The 18,863-nt window shown below is 43.7% G+C and overlaps 1 protein-coding gene across 1 annotated transcript in view; it reads right to left on the bottom strand.

The window, feature by feature from the left end:
* NSG2 (neuronal vesicle trafficking associated 2) overlaps positions 1-18,098 on the bottom strand; it is a 54,479-nt gene extending 36,381 nt beyond the window's left edge. Inside the window, exons 1-3 of the mRNA XM_006740327.3 lie at positions 17,925-18,098; positions 16,874-17,024; positions 1,410-1,493 (exon numbers count right to left, since the gene is read on the bottom strand). Coding sequence (XP_006740390.1) covers positions 1,410-1,493; positions 16,874-17,002 — 213 coding nt within the window. The 5' untranslated portion in view covers positions 17,003-17,024; positions 17,925-18,098. The remainder of the gene's footprint in view (positions 1-1,409; positions 1,494-16,873; positions 17,025-17,924) is intronic.
* Positions 18,099-18,863: the final 765 nt, after the last annotated feature.

The following is an 18,863-nucleotide window of genomic DNA, read 5'->3' as shown; positions in this document are numbered from 1 at the left end:
TCCCACACTCCAAGGGATGCATACAGAGGGGCCACACACCCTCTCAGGCTCACACACCCAGCGGCTCTAACCCAGATTTAACAGGGAGATAGGGAGGGACGGGAACAGACCAACATGTTTATCCATGTACACACTCCAACCAAGGGCTGTTTTCACTTTCAAAGCCCCCAGTCACAGCTGACACTGAAGAGCTACTGTTCTTTTGTATTTATCATGTACAGATCGTAGTGCTCTGCATGTCTTCTGCACTTGACCCTCACAGTGACGCTACTATTACCTCCATCTGATACATGAGGTTTGCGGACTTGCCGTGGCCACTTGGCCTGGTATAAAGTGGAAACAGGGCTCATACCCAGCCAGACTGCTCCAACATCCATCTAAAGAACCACTTTGTTCTAGTTAAATCATGGCTGATTTTGCCTCCTAAATATCTTTTAAGTCTTTCCATGTCTCTCTATCTGCTCACCATTCTTGTTGGAGCCACCATCTCTTTCTACTTGGACGATTGCAGTAGCCTAATAGTCTCCAAACATTCCCTCTTTCCCGCTACAGTCCACTGGCCACATAAAAGCCAGTGTACTTTATTTAAAACTCAATTAAATCATGTCTCTTCCCTTCTTGAAGTCCTTCCGAGGCTTCCTTTATGCTTCTAGCATAAAATCCAAATTCCTCCATAGAGTCTACACAGCCTAGAATTGTCTGCTTTCTGCCCACTTCTCCTGTCTCATATCTGCCTACTCCCTGCCCCCTTCTAAGAGCCTAGCCTCACTGCCCGTATTCTTATTCAGAGTTGGGACCAGCTTCAGGGCCTTTACACAAGTTGTGCTCTTCTCAGCTTCCTAAGTGACTTCTCCAGGGCACTTCCCTCAAGTTCCTCCCTTCGTCCTTGCAGAGCATGCTTCATGACTCCTTCATCACAGTGATATATATTTATCAGCCCTCCTAGTGACTGCTCACCAAGAAATAGAAGGTCAACCATTTGGGTTTTTTCCACTAAGAAGTCAGGGTTTTTTTCCCCTTTGTCTTTTTTGTATTTTGTTACAACCATCCACTGACTAAAATCTGAGGGCTTTTTTTTTTTTTTATATACATTTCCATCATATTTCCTGGAGATTGTGATGGAAAGGTAGAGAGATGGGGACAGGGGGAAAAAGAAGAAAGGAGGCACATTCATAAATTATCAAATTATCTGAGCATTCCAGAGCAGAAGAGAGCATAAATAGTCCTCCGGAGGCAGAGCTTTTGTTATTTCATTAGACTCAGTGAGCCAGATAGTGTGGCCTCAAGAAATCCTCCAGAAATAGCCTCTATCATTTCCCACTCCCCAGTAGCACCTGCTTTACTAGCGTGGGGAGTCTTGAGCTGGCTGAAGCCAGCCTTAGCTTTACAATTTGTGTAAAGAAACTGACCGTAAATTCGGCGATTTTCGGCACCCGAAACTTCCCTTTGTTCTTCTGTTCAGGCTGATATTCTGTTCTTGTCTTCACAATCACCTGAAATGTTCAACGAGGGTTAGCACAACTGGAGACTTGAACTGCTTCTTTTTTTCTTTTCTTTTTCTCAGTAGCTAGAATTTTTATACAGTGCATAAAGATCAGAAGATAAAGAACTTCCTTCTCAAACGTGCAAGAAAGTAGAAAATTCAAATTACCCATACTTCCCCATGCCAACAGAGACAACCATAAGTGACAATTTGGTTCGCACCTTTCCAGATGTTTTTATATGCATACATATGCATATATTAGATATATGTGTGCTATTTATATAAACATATCTTTTCTTTTTATGTGACAGATTCATACTTCATGAATTATAACCTACTTTAAACATACAACAATATATTAACATATATTTATGTAGACAAATACACAATTGTATTTTGCCTTTTGATGAAGCATAATATTTCACCGTATGCATATACTACAGTGAATCCGATGAGTCTCTATTGTTGAACATTTAAGTTGTTTCCACAGTTTGGGTTATGTAAACAAGTTATGATGAACATCTTGTAGCTCAACCTTTATATATATACTTGATTCCAATTTGACTTAGGCACTTGCACAGAGAAAAACATAAAGGTCTTTGAATCTCTTGTATCATCTTGTTTTTCTAAAGTCTGAATATTTTGCAGAGGTGGTTAATATCTTATCAAGATATGCTGTCAACCTGCCAAGACATTTATGGAACTCCATCCCACTGTGTAGGCAAAGTGAAAGAAAAAAAGAACCTGACAGATAATCAATAACCATGGCCAAGTGCCACAGTGTCAAGGGGAACACAGAAGCTGTCTGAGACTCAGGGCCTCACCTGTAAAATATGGGCAATAATCATAATCATCATCCCTATTTCATAAGGTTGTTTTGAGGGTTAAATGAGATGAAAATGGGTAATATTTTTGGAATTATTTATTACGTGCCAGAACTAGATCAAGCACTTCATAAGCCTTTATCTACATACCACTACTATTTCCAGTCTTCGGATAAGGAAACTGAAGCTCAGAGATACTAAGTCACTTGTCCAAGGTCACTCAGCTAAAAGGAAGCTGCCTTCTAACCATGATCACTCGTACTTCTCACTGGAGCTTAAATTAACTGAAACTTCACTGAAAACTCCCACCACGTTTTCCTGGAGACAGTAGTCAAGTGTACTGACTCAAGCAAAAAATTCTCCTATGAAGAATAATCTTTAAGTTTGTAAGGCATGCCATTAACTAAATGTAGCTCAAAAAGGAAAGGATGGAGAAAGGACTACTATTACTGAACATTGCCTGTGTGGCACTTACATATGCTGGTTAAGGAGGCTCGGCGACCAGCCCATCTAATACTTCTCTTCCTCCCCATGACCTAGAACCCAAAATTTGCAGATGTCAGTCTGCCCTTGTGTCCCGGCCCTCTCTGTAGTCTGCTCCTCCAAACGATGGAAGTGAGCCTTGGCTCCTTCAAATAGGGAAGTAGGGCAGCCAAATAAGGGTGACGGTCTTTTGGGAGGTGGGGTGGGTTGTTCTGTTATTTTTATTTTCTTTCTACCTCCTATTCCAAAGAATAGGAAAGCAGAAGCTTCTTTGGCACAGGTAATAAAAATAAGTCTCATGCTTTGCAAATTTACCATATAGCAGGCACTGAACATTTGACATGCATATCTCACTTAATTCCATGCTGTGGAGCAGACACCGATACTGTCAGTACTGTAGGAAGGTGTAAGGGTATGTGCTGGGTTTGAACACTAGCTCCACTCCTAAGCCTTCTGCGTCTTTGTTTTCTCCTCTATAAAATGGGACAATAACCATAAATATCTCACTGGGTCGTTGTGAGGCTTAAATGAGTTAATAGAAGATAAGCACTCAGACCATTCATTCAAAAACAAATGTTTATTTGCACACTGCCTCTGAGTGCTGCCAAATTTTCTTCCATGGATGTTCAAAGCAGATGTGGAATGGAGCCTGGCCTGCACTTGTCAGCCTGCAGGTCCTCCCTACCCAGTCCAACAAGAGCAACACAAGGGCTTCTCAAGAACAATGCTGTTCAAGCATGCTCCTGACCTCCTGTCTGGAAAAAAAAAAAAGGTAGGGAGTGATGGATGAATAGAAATTTCCTGGGTGAGGGGCGCCTGGGTGGCTCAGTTGGTTAAGCGTCTGCCTTCAGCTCAAGTCATGATCCCAGGGTCCTGGGATCGAATCCCGCATTGAGCTCCCTGCTCAGCGGGGACTCTGCTTCTCTCTCTCTCTCTCTCTACCCCTCACTCGTGCTTTCTCTCACTCTCACTTTCTCTCTCTCAAATAAATAAATAAAATCTTAAAAAAAAAATTTTCATCATAACAGACTAGAGAAAGCGTCTCCTACTGGCCTTGAAGAAATAAGCTGACATGTTACAAGAAGACTATGCAGCTGGAAGGCAGACTCTAGATGCTGAAAGTGACCTCAGCTGACAGCCAGGTCACTCAAGAAGATGGGGACTTCAGTCCTACAACCACAAGTAACTGAATACTGCCAACAACCTCAGCAGGCTTGGAAGAGGACCCTGAGTGCCAGACGAGAAGGCAACCTGGCCAACACCTTGACTTCAGACCTGTGAGACCCCAAGCAGAGAACACAGCTAACCTGTGCCCCGACTTCTGACCTACAAAAACTGCAAGATAATATATTTGTGTAGTTTTAAGCCATTACATTTTTGGAAATTTATTGTACAACGATAGAAAACTGATATGCTTTCCCACACTGCCAAGTCCATCTCAACCAACAACCATCTTTTGGGTTGATCTGTTTGCGGCTAGATCCTTAGCCATCAGATCTCAGGTGTTTACGCATCACAGAGGAAATGTTAAGAAGCATTTGCTTCTTAGTCCTTCCCTCTGCCCCTCAATTTCTATAAACATTTTTTCCAAAGCTTCTCAAAAAGCTCAAAATCATTTTCATCATTCCACATAAATTTAAAAGACCCTATGCATAGCCGACATTTTGAGACAGGTGACAGAACTTTAAAAATATTACTGTCGGAATAACATTCTAAATACCATATTAAACATTTTGTGGTTGCTTCCCTAGCATCCCTTTAGATCAAAAGTCCCCAGATATTCCTTTTGGGAACCCACTGCTGCCCCTTTGTGTGGCAGCCATGTGGTTTGGTGGGATTGATGCCTCCCTTCATGATAGGAATGGTATGTTAAGCCAATCAGGGCCTACTATCCTCTTGATCACAAAATATGATTGGCTCAAGATTAGGACCAATGAGATATGAGGCAATATTGACTAGGGACTTGGGGAAAGAAGCCTCCTTGCTCTTTATGGGTGTTCCTCAAAGAGCATGCTCTTCCTCTGGCTGGTGTGGTGAGGACTTGAGTTCTGAAACTTCTGTAGAGATTGTTGTCACAATAAGGAGGAGCCAAGATGAAGACAAAGGTGGCATATGAAGGAGAGCAGAGCTAAGAGGAACCTAGAGAAATGGAGATGGGCCCTGATGACACACTGCCCTTTGGATCACACCTTGCCTAAAGTTCACATTGAACTCTGCAGTTATAGGGGCCAATATATACTCTTTGGGCCTTCATCCAATTTGGATTAGGTTTTCTGTTACCTGAGGTAAAAAGCTCTAGCTGATAAAAAATATGTTCCAAGAAAAATGAACTGAAAAGCTATTAGAATTTAGTAAGACGGCCAAATAGTAAATAAGCATAAAAAAATCAGATTTTTTTGGCACCAGCAAAAAAAAAAAAAAAAAAAAACCTCAAAATATAATGGATCCACCAAAACATACAAATAAAATGTTCATGGCCACTTTTTTCATAATATCCCTGAACTGAGAACAATCTAAAAGTCCATTAATAGGAGAATGCATAAATTATGGTTTATTCATAAAATGGAATGCCACACACATGGGTGAATCTTACAGACACTACCTTGAACAAAATCTGACACAAAATTTTTTTGTATATTATATGATTTCATTTATATCAAGTTCAAAATATATATAGAAAATTTATATATTATTTTATATAATTTATATATAGTATTTATAATAAATACATAAATAACATGTAATATTTATAAGTATATATATACTATTTCCTTTTAAAGTCTCCCGTTTACCATTTGCAGTAATGGTGGGGGTGCTGAGTTTAGGCAGAGTTGAGGTCATAGCCCTCCTTCAAATCCATGTCCTGCTTTGCCCTAAACCCCTATGACAGGCTGCTTATGCCCTGAGTGACTTTCTAATGAAAGGGGTTCTTTTTGGTTTTGGAGCCCCATTTCTCAAACTACCAAGATCAAACACAGGCCACAGGTCAGGTGGGTACCTGACCCAGGCTGGTCCTCAGTCTTCTCCTCTCTTTAGCTAAGCCACATTTTCCCCAAAAGCAATCCAGGTTGCTTAATATTTTACCATTGCCCCTAAGGAAATGTTAGCTCATTAGAACCCCATCTCCACATCAAAAGCAGGTCTTTGCCCATTTGCCTAGAACAAGAACAGACAGTCCTGACCTCTTCTCTGACCTCTCACTGGTAGGCTTGTTTGCTCCCTACCCCTTGAAATGCCCTTCTCCCTTGGGTCCATGGCCATATTTCTCTTGGTTCTCTTCCTGTTCACTGACCAGCTCTCCTCAGTTTCCCTTTCAAGATCCTCCCCTTCTGCTTAACCTCTCAATGATAGAATTTCTCAGGGTGAAGTCATGGGCGCGCTTCCCTCCTACACACTTCCTCTGAGTGTTCGCACTCCTATAACTTCCAAGTCCATCTTTATCCTTATAACTAAATTCAGACCTCATCCAGCATTCAGATTCCCCTACTGGACATTTGCCCTTGGACCAATCTGCCTAAATATACCATGTCCACAGCAAAGCTCTTGGGTTCCCAGATCCACCTGCCCCTTAACATTTCTTCCCCAAGCCATCCCCCCCAAATAGCAGCAATATCCATGCCAGTGCTTATGTCAAATACAGGAATTCTCCCATGACTCCTCCCTTCCCTGAACTCTCCAAATCCATTTCAGCACCAGCTCCTACTTCTCAAAAACTTCTCTCAAATTAACCCATCTGTCCAGTCACACTGCCTTCACCCTAGTCCAGAGCACTGTCATCTCTCCATGAATGGTTTCTCTGGCCAGCTTCTTGTTTCCATTCTTGCCTCCCCAAACTTAGGGAAAAGGGTTTTCTAGAGCGAGGGAACAGCACATACCAGCATACGTTCAGGAGACACTCAGGAGGCTGGCACATGGAGGAGCCACAGGAAGTGGCTTTGAGTGGCCAGAGCATAGGGTAGGTGAAAGTGAGGGGTAAACAGAGGCTCTGAATGCCACACCAAGCATCTTGAAGATTAACTTGAAAGCAGTGAAAATCCAAGGAAGGATTATAAACCAGAGAGTAGCTTTCCAGATGTATATTACAGGTAATGGAGAAGCCTCTGGCCACAGTGAGATACACTGGAAAGATGCAGAGAACAGGAGAAATACAACCCTACAGAGTTACTGGAATCAACCAGCTATTGGGCGTGTCATGAAATTTGGTGTTCTGTTCCCATGGAGGGGAGCCAGAAACATTTCCCTTCTATAAAAGAAGATACGGCAACAGTCGCTTTTTTTTTTTTTTTTTTTTTAGTACTATGAAGGGGAAAGCATAAGAAATGTTAGCAAATCATTAATTGTACCTTGGAGGAATCAGCTTACATAAGCAAAGAAAGAGAGAAGAGAAAATATATTTGCAAAGAAAGGCTCTATTCTCTGCAGTTGAAAAAAAAAGTGGGGAAAATGGAGCCCTGAGCTCTTGACTAATAACAGAAAGCGGGGGAGGGAAGTGGAGAGAGAAGAGGAAAAATCCTTTCTATGCTTTTTATCATTTAAAGTGTGGTCTTACAAATATTTGGGAAAATGAACCTCCAGATTTTCAAATACCATTGTGGATTTGGGCAAAGATATAATTTGTTTTCATATTTATACATCAGTCCCCATTGTCCTGTCAGTGGCTGATATGAAGAACATAATTTAACATAATTGGCATTGTGAAAATGGGATAAATTATTCATCCCAAAAGGACCCCTAGTCTGGATATATTCTCCCTTCACTGGCAAGGCCAGATAATACATGGTGGTTCAGATGGCGCAAAGTACAGATCATAAAAATTTAAAATACTACTTCCCGGGATTATCAATAATGAAGAGGTTCCCACATGGAGAGGCCCCAGGATTGGCAAGAACAATAAATAAAAGTGCAGAAGTGCTGACAATGACCAAGATTGTATTTTTATGAGCTGCACTTGCACAGGCCAAAAATAGATCTAAGTTGTACCCTGCTGCTCATCCCTGCTGCTAAGAGAGAAGTTCAGAGCAGGACAGAGAATCTGCCAAGCACCTACTATGTGCCAGGCACTGTTCTAGGGGGTCTACTGATGTGTACTCTGTTAATTCTCATAACTTTCCTCACAACCTTCTCTCCAATCTTCATGTATCTCCTTTAAAATCATTATTATTCCCATTTTTCAAATGAGACAATTCAGCCTCAGAGAATTCGTCACTTGCCTATGATCAAATGACTGGTAAGTAGTTGAACTGGTGGTTCAAACTCAAGATTACCTTGCTCTTTCCTATCATTGTTTTAAAATGGGTACCCAGGAGCGCTTGGGTGGCTCAGTTGAGTAAGCATCTGACTCTTGATTTCTGCTCAGGTCATGATCTGAAGGTCCTGGGATCCAACCCTGAATTGGGCTCTGTGCTCAGCAGGGAGTCTGCTTGAGATTCTCTCCCTCTGCCCCTCCTCTCTCTCTCTCTCTGCCTCCCCAAAATAAATAAAATCTTTAAAAAATTTTAAATAAAATAAAATGGGTACCCACTACCACTGTGCCAAAAGCTGTACATCTTATATCATAGGAAACCCTCTCAATCACTCTGAAGTAAGAATGATTATCCCCATTGTGCAGATGAGGAACCTGAGTCTTGGAGAGCAGAAATGACCTCATAACCTCACAAGGCCACTAAGAAGCAGAACCAAAGCTTGAATCTAAGCTTTTGGCTCAGATCCAAGTGCCACCCACTAGGAAGGTCACCATTCAAGAATTCTAACTCTGATCTTGTGGCACCTGGTACACACGAGGGGAATCCATACATACTGTTGAATGAATGAATCCCATCTGTAAAGAGACAAGGTGAAATTGACCAGATGGGGCCTGAATACTTAGTTGGGAACTTTCTCCCATTTCCCTTGCTCACCTCTCAACCCATACTCCATCTTTTTGGGTTTGAGTCTCTTCTCTTTCTCTGGGCCCTCAAAGCTTGGTAAGGGCCCAGAACACAGGGTAAAATGTCAGTGCTCAGAGGACATTAACGGTAGTGTTGTCCAACCCTATCAACTCACAGATGGGGAGATGGGAGCCCAGAGAGGGGAAGGTATTTGCTACAGGTCACACAGCAAGACTGGGTCAGAAGCAGGACTCTAGTAAGGGCCTGCTCATTCCCAGTCTAGGGCTCTTTCCATGGGATCAGGTCTCTTTTCCTTGCTGGGCTTTTACTTTTTCCGAGGCAGAATGGAAGGTGGGCCCATATGGCCTCAAATGCACCGGCCAGCCCACTAAGCCTATGACTGTCCAACCCCCCGGCAGTACGTAGCATGCGGGGACATGAGGGACTCTCCATGTGGTCCTCTCTGGGGTTTGGGGTGTGGGGAGGGCTCCAACTCCTGTTCTGAGTGGAAACTAGCCTCCTGGGCTGGAATCTTTATAGTAGAGATCCGCAGATCTGCCCCTGGGCTTGTCTTCTGTGGTCCAGAGGCCCAGCCCACTTCACTGCTCAGCACTCCTTGAGGCCTGGGGCCAGCCCTGTGCTGCCCACAAACAGATGAGAATGGTAATAAGCAACAACAATAATAACAGCAGCCTCGCACTAGCATCTACTCTGTGCTGGACACTGGGGTGAACACTCGACATGCATTTGCTCATTTCACCCCTGAAACAGTTGTTAGAGGAAGAGATTATTGTCCTCATTTCACCAGCGAGGAAACAGAGGGACAGAGTGGTTAATAAACCTGCCCAGGGTCACACAGCAAGTAGGTGCGAGAGTTAGGGTTCAAATTCAAAGTGCACTGCTATAATGCCTTCCTCTACATGCAGGGATGCAGGCTTGCTCCGTGTGTGAGTGTGAGCAAGTCACTTCCGTGCTCCAAGACTGTCTCACCATCTGTGAGAATGGGGGTGATTTTTTTAAAAGTAGAAAATTTGATACATGCTCATGATAAAAATAAAGCTTGAAAAATATGGAATGAAAGTCTTCAAACAGTCCACCCTCCAATCCCTATCCCTACTCCCTGAACATTTAATGGTTTCTTGTGCGTCTGTCCAGAATTGTTTTATGAATGATAAGAACAAAACATACACACAGATGTGTTTCCACAAATGAGATGACTCCGTGCCATGCTCTTTAAAGCTATTCTAACTGAGCGGGTGTCTGTGGTTCCTCTCACATTAGCACAAGCAAGAATGCTTCATTCTCCTAGCAACCACTCAGTATTCCACATCCATGCGCTAGGGTTCATCTAACCAGCCCAGTCGCATGGAACATTCCAGTTGTTCACAGGTTTTCTTTATGCATAAGCCTTTGCATACTTGAAAGAGTATACCCATAAGGTAACTTCCTACCAGTAGGAAGCATACCAAGAGAAGGTACGCATAGTTTAAATTTTATAAACAATGTCAAAACACCCTCTGCAAAACATTGCACCAAATTATATAACCGACCAGACTGTATGGAGATCTGCTTTGCCTCAGTACTAGCAACACTGGGCTTTATCAAATGTTGTGGGGTCGGGGGGTTTTTGTTTTGTTTTTGCCATTCTAATAGGTAAAAAGTTATATTTTGTTTAAAATTATATTTTGAAAATTATAAAAATTTTAAATATGCTGAGTGGTCATTTTTATATCTATTTACTGGAATTGCCTGGTCAGAGCCTTTGCCCGGATTCATGGTGATTTATAATCTGTGTCTTGAGAGTGTCTGAAGAGCGGAACGAAGGGGCTCTGTGAACCTCAAATGTGCAGAGATGTGCATTTCTGCTGCTCCCTAGGGAATGGCTGGCGGTTCTCTGATCCTGTGCTTCAGGGAGAAAAAGAACCCTCTTTTTAAAGCCACGAGAGAAGCCAAGAAGGCTCGCGGGACTCAGTGACAGGAGAAGCATCTCCTTTGGCCACATCCGTCCAGGTCCACCCTGTCGGATCCCCTGTACCTTCACCTTGGAAACCCCGTTCATATCATGTTTCATTTTTACAGTCATCTTTCAAAATGTGAATTTCAGGACACATATTCTGGATGTCCAGTGAAAGATAGGAAACTATATCAATAAAGCACCATTTGTGTGCCATTAGACAATTTTCATGCTTTTTCCTCACAATAACCCTGGTAGGTAGATACTATGCTCATTTTGCAGTTGGAAAAAAAAAGTCCAGAGAGGCTAAGCGACTTGCCTAAGCCACACAGTAAGGAAACAGCTTAGCTGAGATCTGAACCCAGACCTCTAGGATGGCAAAGCACATGTGGTTTACCATACAAAATACCAAGTGTATCAAACGTCAATACTGGATCTCCAAATATCTGCATTCTTTTCCTCCCACAAGCAAGTAAGCCAACCTCATCCAGGACATGTAAAGATTTAGGAATCAGTAGAAAGGAAAGAAACATTTTCCCAGAGCTTGGCTGCTGGCTTGCCAAATACATGATTCATCTGGGGATTTGCCAAGGTGGGGCTGTGCCCGTTTGTGGCTTACTTTCTGCAGACCTGCCACCCATTAGTTGGCATCTCCCAGCACACCTGTGTGCTGATCTTGGCTGCACTGTTTTCTTTTGGGTATCCTAGGATAGCATTTCACCTCTCTGAGTCTGTTTCTGCATCTGTTAAACGGCAATAATGGTTGCAACCTCACAGATGGGTTGTGGGGGATATCCAGATTAACTGTGCTCACTTAGACACACCAAAGGCAACGAGGCCCCACGGGCATGTCCCAGAATTTGCTATCTGCAGATTGATGTTTCAGCTTCTCAAGAGCTTGCACTCATGGGCTGAAAAAGTCACCCAACTGCTTACATTCAAGTCTATTCCCACATCTGTCAAGTGGAGAAACTAAGCCCAGCTTTAGGCTATGGAAGGGACAGGGGTCCTCGCTCAGCCAGTACTTCCCACTGCCCATTGCATGCCAGGATTCATGATGAGGCCGAGCCAGGGCCCTTGGGCCTAGTGGGCAAATCTCCTCAGTGCCAACAAGACACAAAGTCAGCCTAAATCCACCCACCTCCCCATTCTCACTGCCACTGCCCTAGTGCCACCCCCCACCTCCTTCAAGAACACAGCAGTGGTCTTCTAGCTGACCTCCTGCCTTGCACTCTTTTCTCTACTTCTACCATTCATGGTGGGCATGCTGCAGGGAACCAGTCACCTCTGTCTTGGGGAAACTACTCTGGTGCTGCGAGGGGGATAAGTTGGAAGGAATGAGGAAGAGGAGACCCATCATGAGTCCCTCATCCCTAGGGTGGCCCACAGGAGCCAGAGGAATCTTCCTTAAATAGAAATCTGATCCCAATACTCTCCTGCTTTAAACCCCTCCAAAAAAATACACTGAGACCCCCATGAACTGGTGCCCACCTCCCCTCATCTCCCAAATCTCTCCCCCTCATCAGTGTGTCCAGCCCACCTACTTTCCTGCCTATCCCTCCAACTTCCTCAATACCTGTCCACGTATGAGACCCGCTGCCCCTACTCCCTTGACCACCCAACCTCCAGGTCTCAGGTGGGGCTCCTTCCTCAGGAGGACCTCCTCGATCAACCTCTATCACAGTTAGGTCTCTCAAGTCTTATCATCTCTCACGCCACAGCTCTGTATTGTTTCCTTAATAGCCCATTTTCAGCTTGTGTCTCTGTGCATCTGTTTGTATGATGGCTTGTTTGAAGTCTCTCTTCCCCACTGGACTGGAAGCTCCATGAAAGCAGTGGCTAGGCCTGGCTTCTTATGGCTGGATATGCATAGCCTGGCACAGTGCCTGGCACATAGAAGTGCCCAAAAAGATGTGTTGGGTGAGTGAGTGAGTAGATACCTTCCATGGTGATAAGTAAAATCATAGCTATAATGATGGGTGGCTAGGGAAGAAGCCCAGGGGAGCTGCCATCTGAGCTGGGTTTAGGAAGATGAGTACTGGCTTAACAGACAGGCAAGGGGTGACAAGGACATTCCGGGCACAAGGAATGGCATGTGCAAGGAGGAGGGAGCATGAACCACCCTGCAAACTGTGGAAAACTCTAAGGCAGGATTTCTTAACCTTGGCACTGTTGACATTTGGGGCAGGATAATTCTTTCAGTTTTGGAGGAGGGGTACGTTCTATGCACTGTAGGATACTTAGCAGCATTCCTGGCCTCTACTCACTAGATGTCAATAGTGTTCCCCCCTGCTACAGTTTTCACTACCAAAAATGTCTCCAGACATTGTCAAATGTCCCCTTGGGGGGAAAAATCACCCTCCACTGCTCTTGATATGTCTGACATGTTGGTGTTCAAGGTACAAAGTGGAAATGGTGGGAATGGAAGCCAGTGGGGCAGATAAGGATTTGCCAAGGTAAAGATTTGAGACTGTAACCTGTAAATACGATTGAAAAGGGTTTCCATGGGAGAAGCACCTGGTCCCAACTCTGGGAGGCTCCCTCAGGTGCAGTGTGGAGGATTCGATTAGAGTGCTAGACAAGATGGGAAGCTAGCCCATCTCCTCTCCTAAGGCAGGCATGAATCCCTCCAGTACTGGGCAGGGAAGAAGCATTTGGGGCTGGGATGTTCTCTCTGGAGGATCACACCCAGCCCCCATCAGCTGGTCCAAGGAACCCAGCATGGCCATGGATGAGGGATGTTGAGTTTGAGGAAGCACTCTTGGAGGTGGGAGACTTCTTGTTATTGAGGACAGCACAGTGCAGAGGGAAATATTGGGGTTTCAGGTGCACTGGGATTCCAACCCCAGCTCTCCCTCTCCATCTGTGAGGCTTGGGCAAGCCACTCTATTGATGTGAGCTTTAATTTCCCCATCAGTGAAATGGGTGCACTAAAATCCCCCTCACAGGGCCATTGGGAAGATTAACTGAAACAACAGATATGAATGCCTTTGTGGCCCATTCCCAGCCCAGTACAAGTGCTTCAGACCTGCTCATTTCTCCATTTGGCCTCTGAAAGCTTTTCCCCCTGAAACTCATAGACTCCATACTATAGTGCATTTAGTGAACAAATCTAAAGATGATTATCAGTATCACACACCAAGCACACTCTGTATTTTACATTTTCAAAAAAAATATGATTTAACATTGATGTCAAATATACTTCTTTGTGATGAACATTTTGGCTTCAAACACTCACCATCTGACTGGAACCTAACCAAAGAGCTGACACCTGTGTCAGGACTCACCTCACCTTCCCTACAGTCCTGTGACCTGAGTCCCAATATCATTACCCCACTTTACAATGAGGAGGCTGAGGCAGTCTAGGAAATTTGTTTCAAGTCATTAGCCAAGGTAAATAAAACAGTAAAAGATAGGGCAGAGATGTGAACCCTCCTAGAGAGGTAGCTTCAGAGTCTGTGCTGCTAAATAAGCATTTGGAGGACCCATTTGGCTTCTAAAGTGGAATTCACGTCTAACACATCTGTTCTGATGTCGGGAAAACTTGTTTACTCTTGTAAATATTATAAAATCAAAATTCTAGCACAGAAAACCACTACTAGAGTTTCCGACTCAGAGAAGAGTAGACAGAGGCCTGAGTGAGGAGAAACAAGTTACACAAATCACACTGTGGGTTGCAACTGAGTTTGAGCTAAAGCCCAAGTCTGTGGACTCCCAGGCCAGCTGGCTCCTTGTTTCCGCTGAAGTGAAGTTTCTGGAACAACACTGCCTAGGTTCTGGGTTCTCTAGACATCGCCAGGATGCTTGCTAACTATGTGCTTTGGGAAGTTACTTTATCATTCCATGCCTGAGTTTTGTCATCATCAAAAATTGGATTAAAATAGCAATTCCTTTATTGGGTCCTATTAACTATTCACGGGTAAAAGAAAAGTGTGTTTGTGTGTGTGTGTGTGTGTGCGTGCACACGCACCGCATGTACATATGATTTAGAACAGAATCTACTATTTAGGAAGCACTTGAAAATGATCATTATTATTCTTTTATAGTTACTTCTGTGCCAGGAACTTTACATATGAGGCCGTATCTAACTTTGTTCTGACCATTGTGAGTAAGGGTGATCCTCCCCCCTTCACAAAGGAGGAAATGGTGGTGCCTGGTAGGAAGACTTGGTCATGAACATCAGAAAGAGCCTGTAATGTGCCCCTGTGAGGATGTGTCCCAGTAGGGATTTGCATCTTTCGGGATGCATTGCTTTCCCTTTCCATGCGTGCAGATCGCCAGTGTATTTGTCCTTCAGGCTTTGGGACAGTCTTTTGGTTCATCTGGCCTGGGCACTCAATGGTTATTGTGCCTTTTCCTTTCTAAAGAAGAGAAGGAAGCCCTTGAAGGCAAAAGGGTGGGATGGGGAGAGTAAGGGGAAACAGAGGCCACGGTATGTCTGGATGACTTGCGATGTGTCTAGGGATGGGGGGAGGGATGATCTCACCACAATCCCTTTTCCTTGTGCACCTTTTAGGGACATGCAGATCTTCCAGGTTGTAGCTGTTGGCAGAAGGGTAAACAATCTTCCTGAAACCTCACAAAACCTCAAGAAAATATCCCCTTGCTCCTCTCCAATTTCCATTATATCTGGGTTCAAATTCCAGCATTGCCATGTACTCCTTCTCTAAGCTTGAATAACTAACCAAATGTCTCTGATCCTTCACCTTTTCACCTATAAATTTGAGTGCATAATCCCTGACTCCCATGGGGAAATGTGCATCTAACGCAGTGGTTCTCAACTTTGGCTGCATGCATGAGTCACCTGGGGAGATTTAATTAATACTGATGCCTGGGTCTCGCCCCCAGAGGTTCTGACATAATTGTTCTGGGGTGTAGCCTTGATATCAGGATTTTCAAAGGCTCCCCTAGGTGATTCTAATATACAGCCAAAAACTGAGAGCCTCTGTTATCCATGTAGCAGATACCTAATTAATACTGTTCTTTTACATTTCTTTAGTGTTAAGTGCCTGTTCACATTTTATTTTTAAAAGCCTTATCAGTCTCACAGGATGGCTCAAGGATTCTTTATTTCTGCCACCCCCATGCACATTCTCATACTGACAACCTCTGCACTTTCAAAACAGATGACTCAACCCCCAGCCAATCAGCCAGGCCCTTTATCTAGCTTTGGCTCCTCTTCTGTTCATTGGCTAGAGCCAATTGGTTAAGACACACAATGCCCTCCTGGAGATGCCAATGAGAAAATCAAACAGATGGAATGATCCATTGTTTGCTCTTCAGCCAGGGAACTCCATCATTTACCTCCAAATCTATCTCTTACAGTGTGCAAAAGCTCATATTCTAAAACCCCAAGTTCTCTCAACTGGATCTTAAACAATAACGTTTCTCCCAGCTCTGCCCATTGGGTAACTTTTGTATCATTGCCCACCTTTGTATAAATGCCCACCTCCATTCTTCATGGACTACTCCCATGTCAGGAGATGTGCCATCAGCCAGTCATTCATTTCCAGCCACGCCTCCCCAAAGACACTCTACTCTAGTCATGCTATTTCTCAAAAGCTCTCCATGCTTTGCATATGTCTTAAATGTCTTTTCCTCCTATGGTCTATCTGGAAGGTTTTCACTCACCTTTGCAAGCCAAATTCAAATGTTCTCCTCTGCAGTTTACCTAATCTGTTCTTCCAGTCCCTTCCCACCCCAAGAGAATTTAATTGTTTCCACCCCTGTGCTTTCATAACCTGTGAAATTCTCAGATATAACATTTACCCTGATGCATTACATTAAGCATTACACTAGATAGGGATTTTGTAATTTGCCTTTTCATAACCAACTTGTAGCACAGGGATAGGGCCTTAGCAGGTGCAAACTAAATGCTTATTGGACTGCATCCAATATCTCTGTCCTCAAATCTATACCAGTGAATTTTTGAAACACCTCCCCCCAATAATCAAGACAATTTTCTCCATCACCATCCACAAGCTTATTAGTATTCATCTGCTATGATAAAACTTTAAAAAAGAAAGATTTTCTTGCCCATGTATGTATATGTGAACAAAAAATGAGTAAACACTTACCATAAACCTGAAATAACACAAGAGATGTCATTCATGTCTCTGGAAGGAATGACCACATTTTACAAGAAAGGGGACATATTTGGCAGAGGGAATGAAAGGGTTTGGAAAGGTGGAATTTTTACTGCTTTATTTCCTGAGATGGGGGGAGCATGAGGGACTGATGGGGAGAAGAGCAACTGCTTTACCTTTTCCGGAGCAGGCAGCTGTAAGTGGTTAACCTCCAAGGGAGTGATGAGAGGGACGGTCTGGAAGCCATCCTCAACCGAAGGCGGCTTGGTTCCCTTCTCACTGGGGTTACTGTTCAGCTTCACCATCCTTATGCCTTTCTTCCCAGACCTAAGGCAAGCAGTGGGGTTCTGGTTACAGTGGGAGGTGAAGCAGGGTAAGAGGGCTGACGACAGAGAAAACAGCAGTGTCCTCAACGGGTCCACTCGGATTTCAGTGTAGAAATCAGTCATCTATATATCTTCTGCTAGATTTCATGACATGATTCTCATTATCCAGCAAAACTTCTTTAATCATCAAAATATGCCACCTGCCTATGGAGTTCAACAGCCCTCAAATTCAGGAAAACTCAAGGAAATCCCAGACTTACACAAACAATATACAAGCTTTAAAAAAAATCCAAGATACTAGAGCTAATACAGTCATATAATTTCAGTGAAAAGCTTATTTTTACCGCAAAATTAAATCCTATTATTCTGGGTCACCCTGCAGTATGATAAATTTCACCTTACCACCACACCTTACCACCTTGCTATTTTATGATGTTGGCTTTTCTTCAGCAATCTCCTTAAACCACAATAAATACATTCAGTGTCTCTATGTGTACCATACCCTTTCACATGATATGTAGATTGTACAAGAGATACAATTTCCTAAAACAAAAAAAAAAGGCTGGCTTGAACCTGATCCTGTTATTCAGCCATGGAATGCCTCTATTTCCTCAATAGCGAAGGGCCATTTTTTTTTTTTTTTTGCTTCCATGGAAAGTTAGCAACCCCCGTATTGCAAGATTGCCAACTAAATAAACAAATCACATTTATTTCTCTCAAGCTCCCTTGGAAGTCAAACGATGCTCCCACCCCACCCCTAGAAGCCCAGACAACTGGATTTCTCTTGTCAATCCTGCTGATGGAACATTAGACAAAATAGGATTGTTGTGGAGATCAAAGGGATGGTAAAGGGTCGGAGGATATTGAGGAGTGATTATAACAAAAAGAAATGCCTACTTACTGTGATGCACTCTTGGGGGGTCAGAGCAGATTCAAGCCAATTTGAAGAGGAGGAGGACGGCCAGGAGTCCTCCCTCCTCAGCCCGAGCTTGTGGTGCTGAAAGGACAGCGCCTTGCCTGTGTCTGGATTGGGAGTTTCTGAGAGCGAGGCGCGAGCGAGGGGAAGAGCTCCTGGCAGCTGCCTGCCTGCTCCTTCGCTCGCGCCCCCTCCCATCGGGGAACGGGCTCCCACACCATCTGTCATCTGGCACCACCTGCTGTTTCTCATGCATGGCCACAACCAGGGCATGGGACAAAATGGTTTCAAGAAAGTGGGAGGGATTCTGGCCATAATAATAATAATAATAATAATAAATAACCATATAATAAGCAATCCTTGAGTCTTTAGAAAAGCAGAAGAAAGAGACATATTCATTAGGAGAAGGAATCACTTTTTAAAATCTTCCAGAGCAATATTATGAAACCCAAAATGGTTCAGGACCTGTGCTGTGCTCTGACCTGTTGTAAGGAGTGAAGGGAAACCTATATTTATTATTTCCCACTCAGTGGGCACTTTTCCAGGCTCTTTCAGACTATTTCCCTCATTTGCAAAATGTGATGGGATTAGTGTGAGGTGGGAATGTGATCACAACAGGAAAGCAGCTCAGAGCAGGGCACACTGTTCTCACAATGCCGCTGGAATCACACAGGTCAGGTAGAGCACCAGGAGCTGGACCTTGAGCCCTGATCCATGGCCACTGATGTTTGCATGCAGTCCACAACTTTGTATAGCTTCCAAGTTGGTGTCTGGAATCAGGGAAGGTGAAGTCCTAGTATCAGCTCTATGAAGTTCTGACTATGGAGATCTTGGACATTTTGCATTCCCTCCCCAAGTCTCCATTTCTTTATCTATGATGTGGGAATAATAATACCTCCCTTGCAGGGTGGTTGTGAATAAGAT

Source organism: Leptonychotes weddellii, chromosome 7, assembly GCF_054177405.1.
Source record: "Leptonychotes weddellii isolate Sample4059 chromosome 7, ASM5417740v2, whole genome shotgun sequence".
Taxonomy (NCBI): domain Eukaryota; kingdom Metazoa; phylum Chordata; class Mammalia; order Carnivora; family Phocidae; genus Leptonychotes; species Leptonychotes weddellii.
Note: the sequence above shows the minus strand (reverse complement) of the source record. Positions and strands in the feature narration are given on the sequence as shown.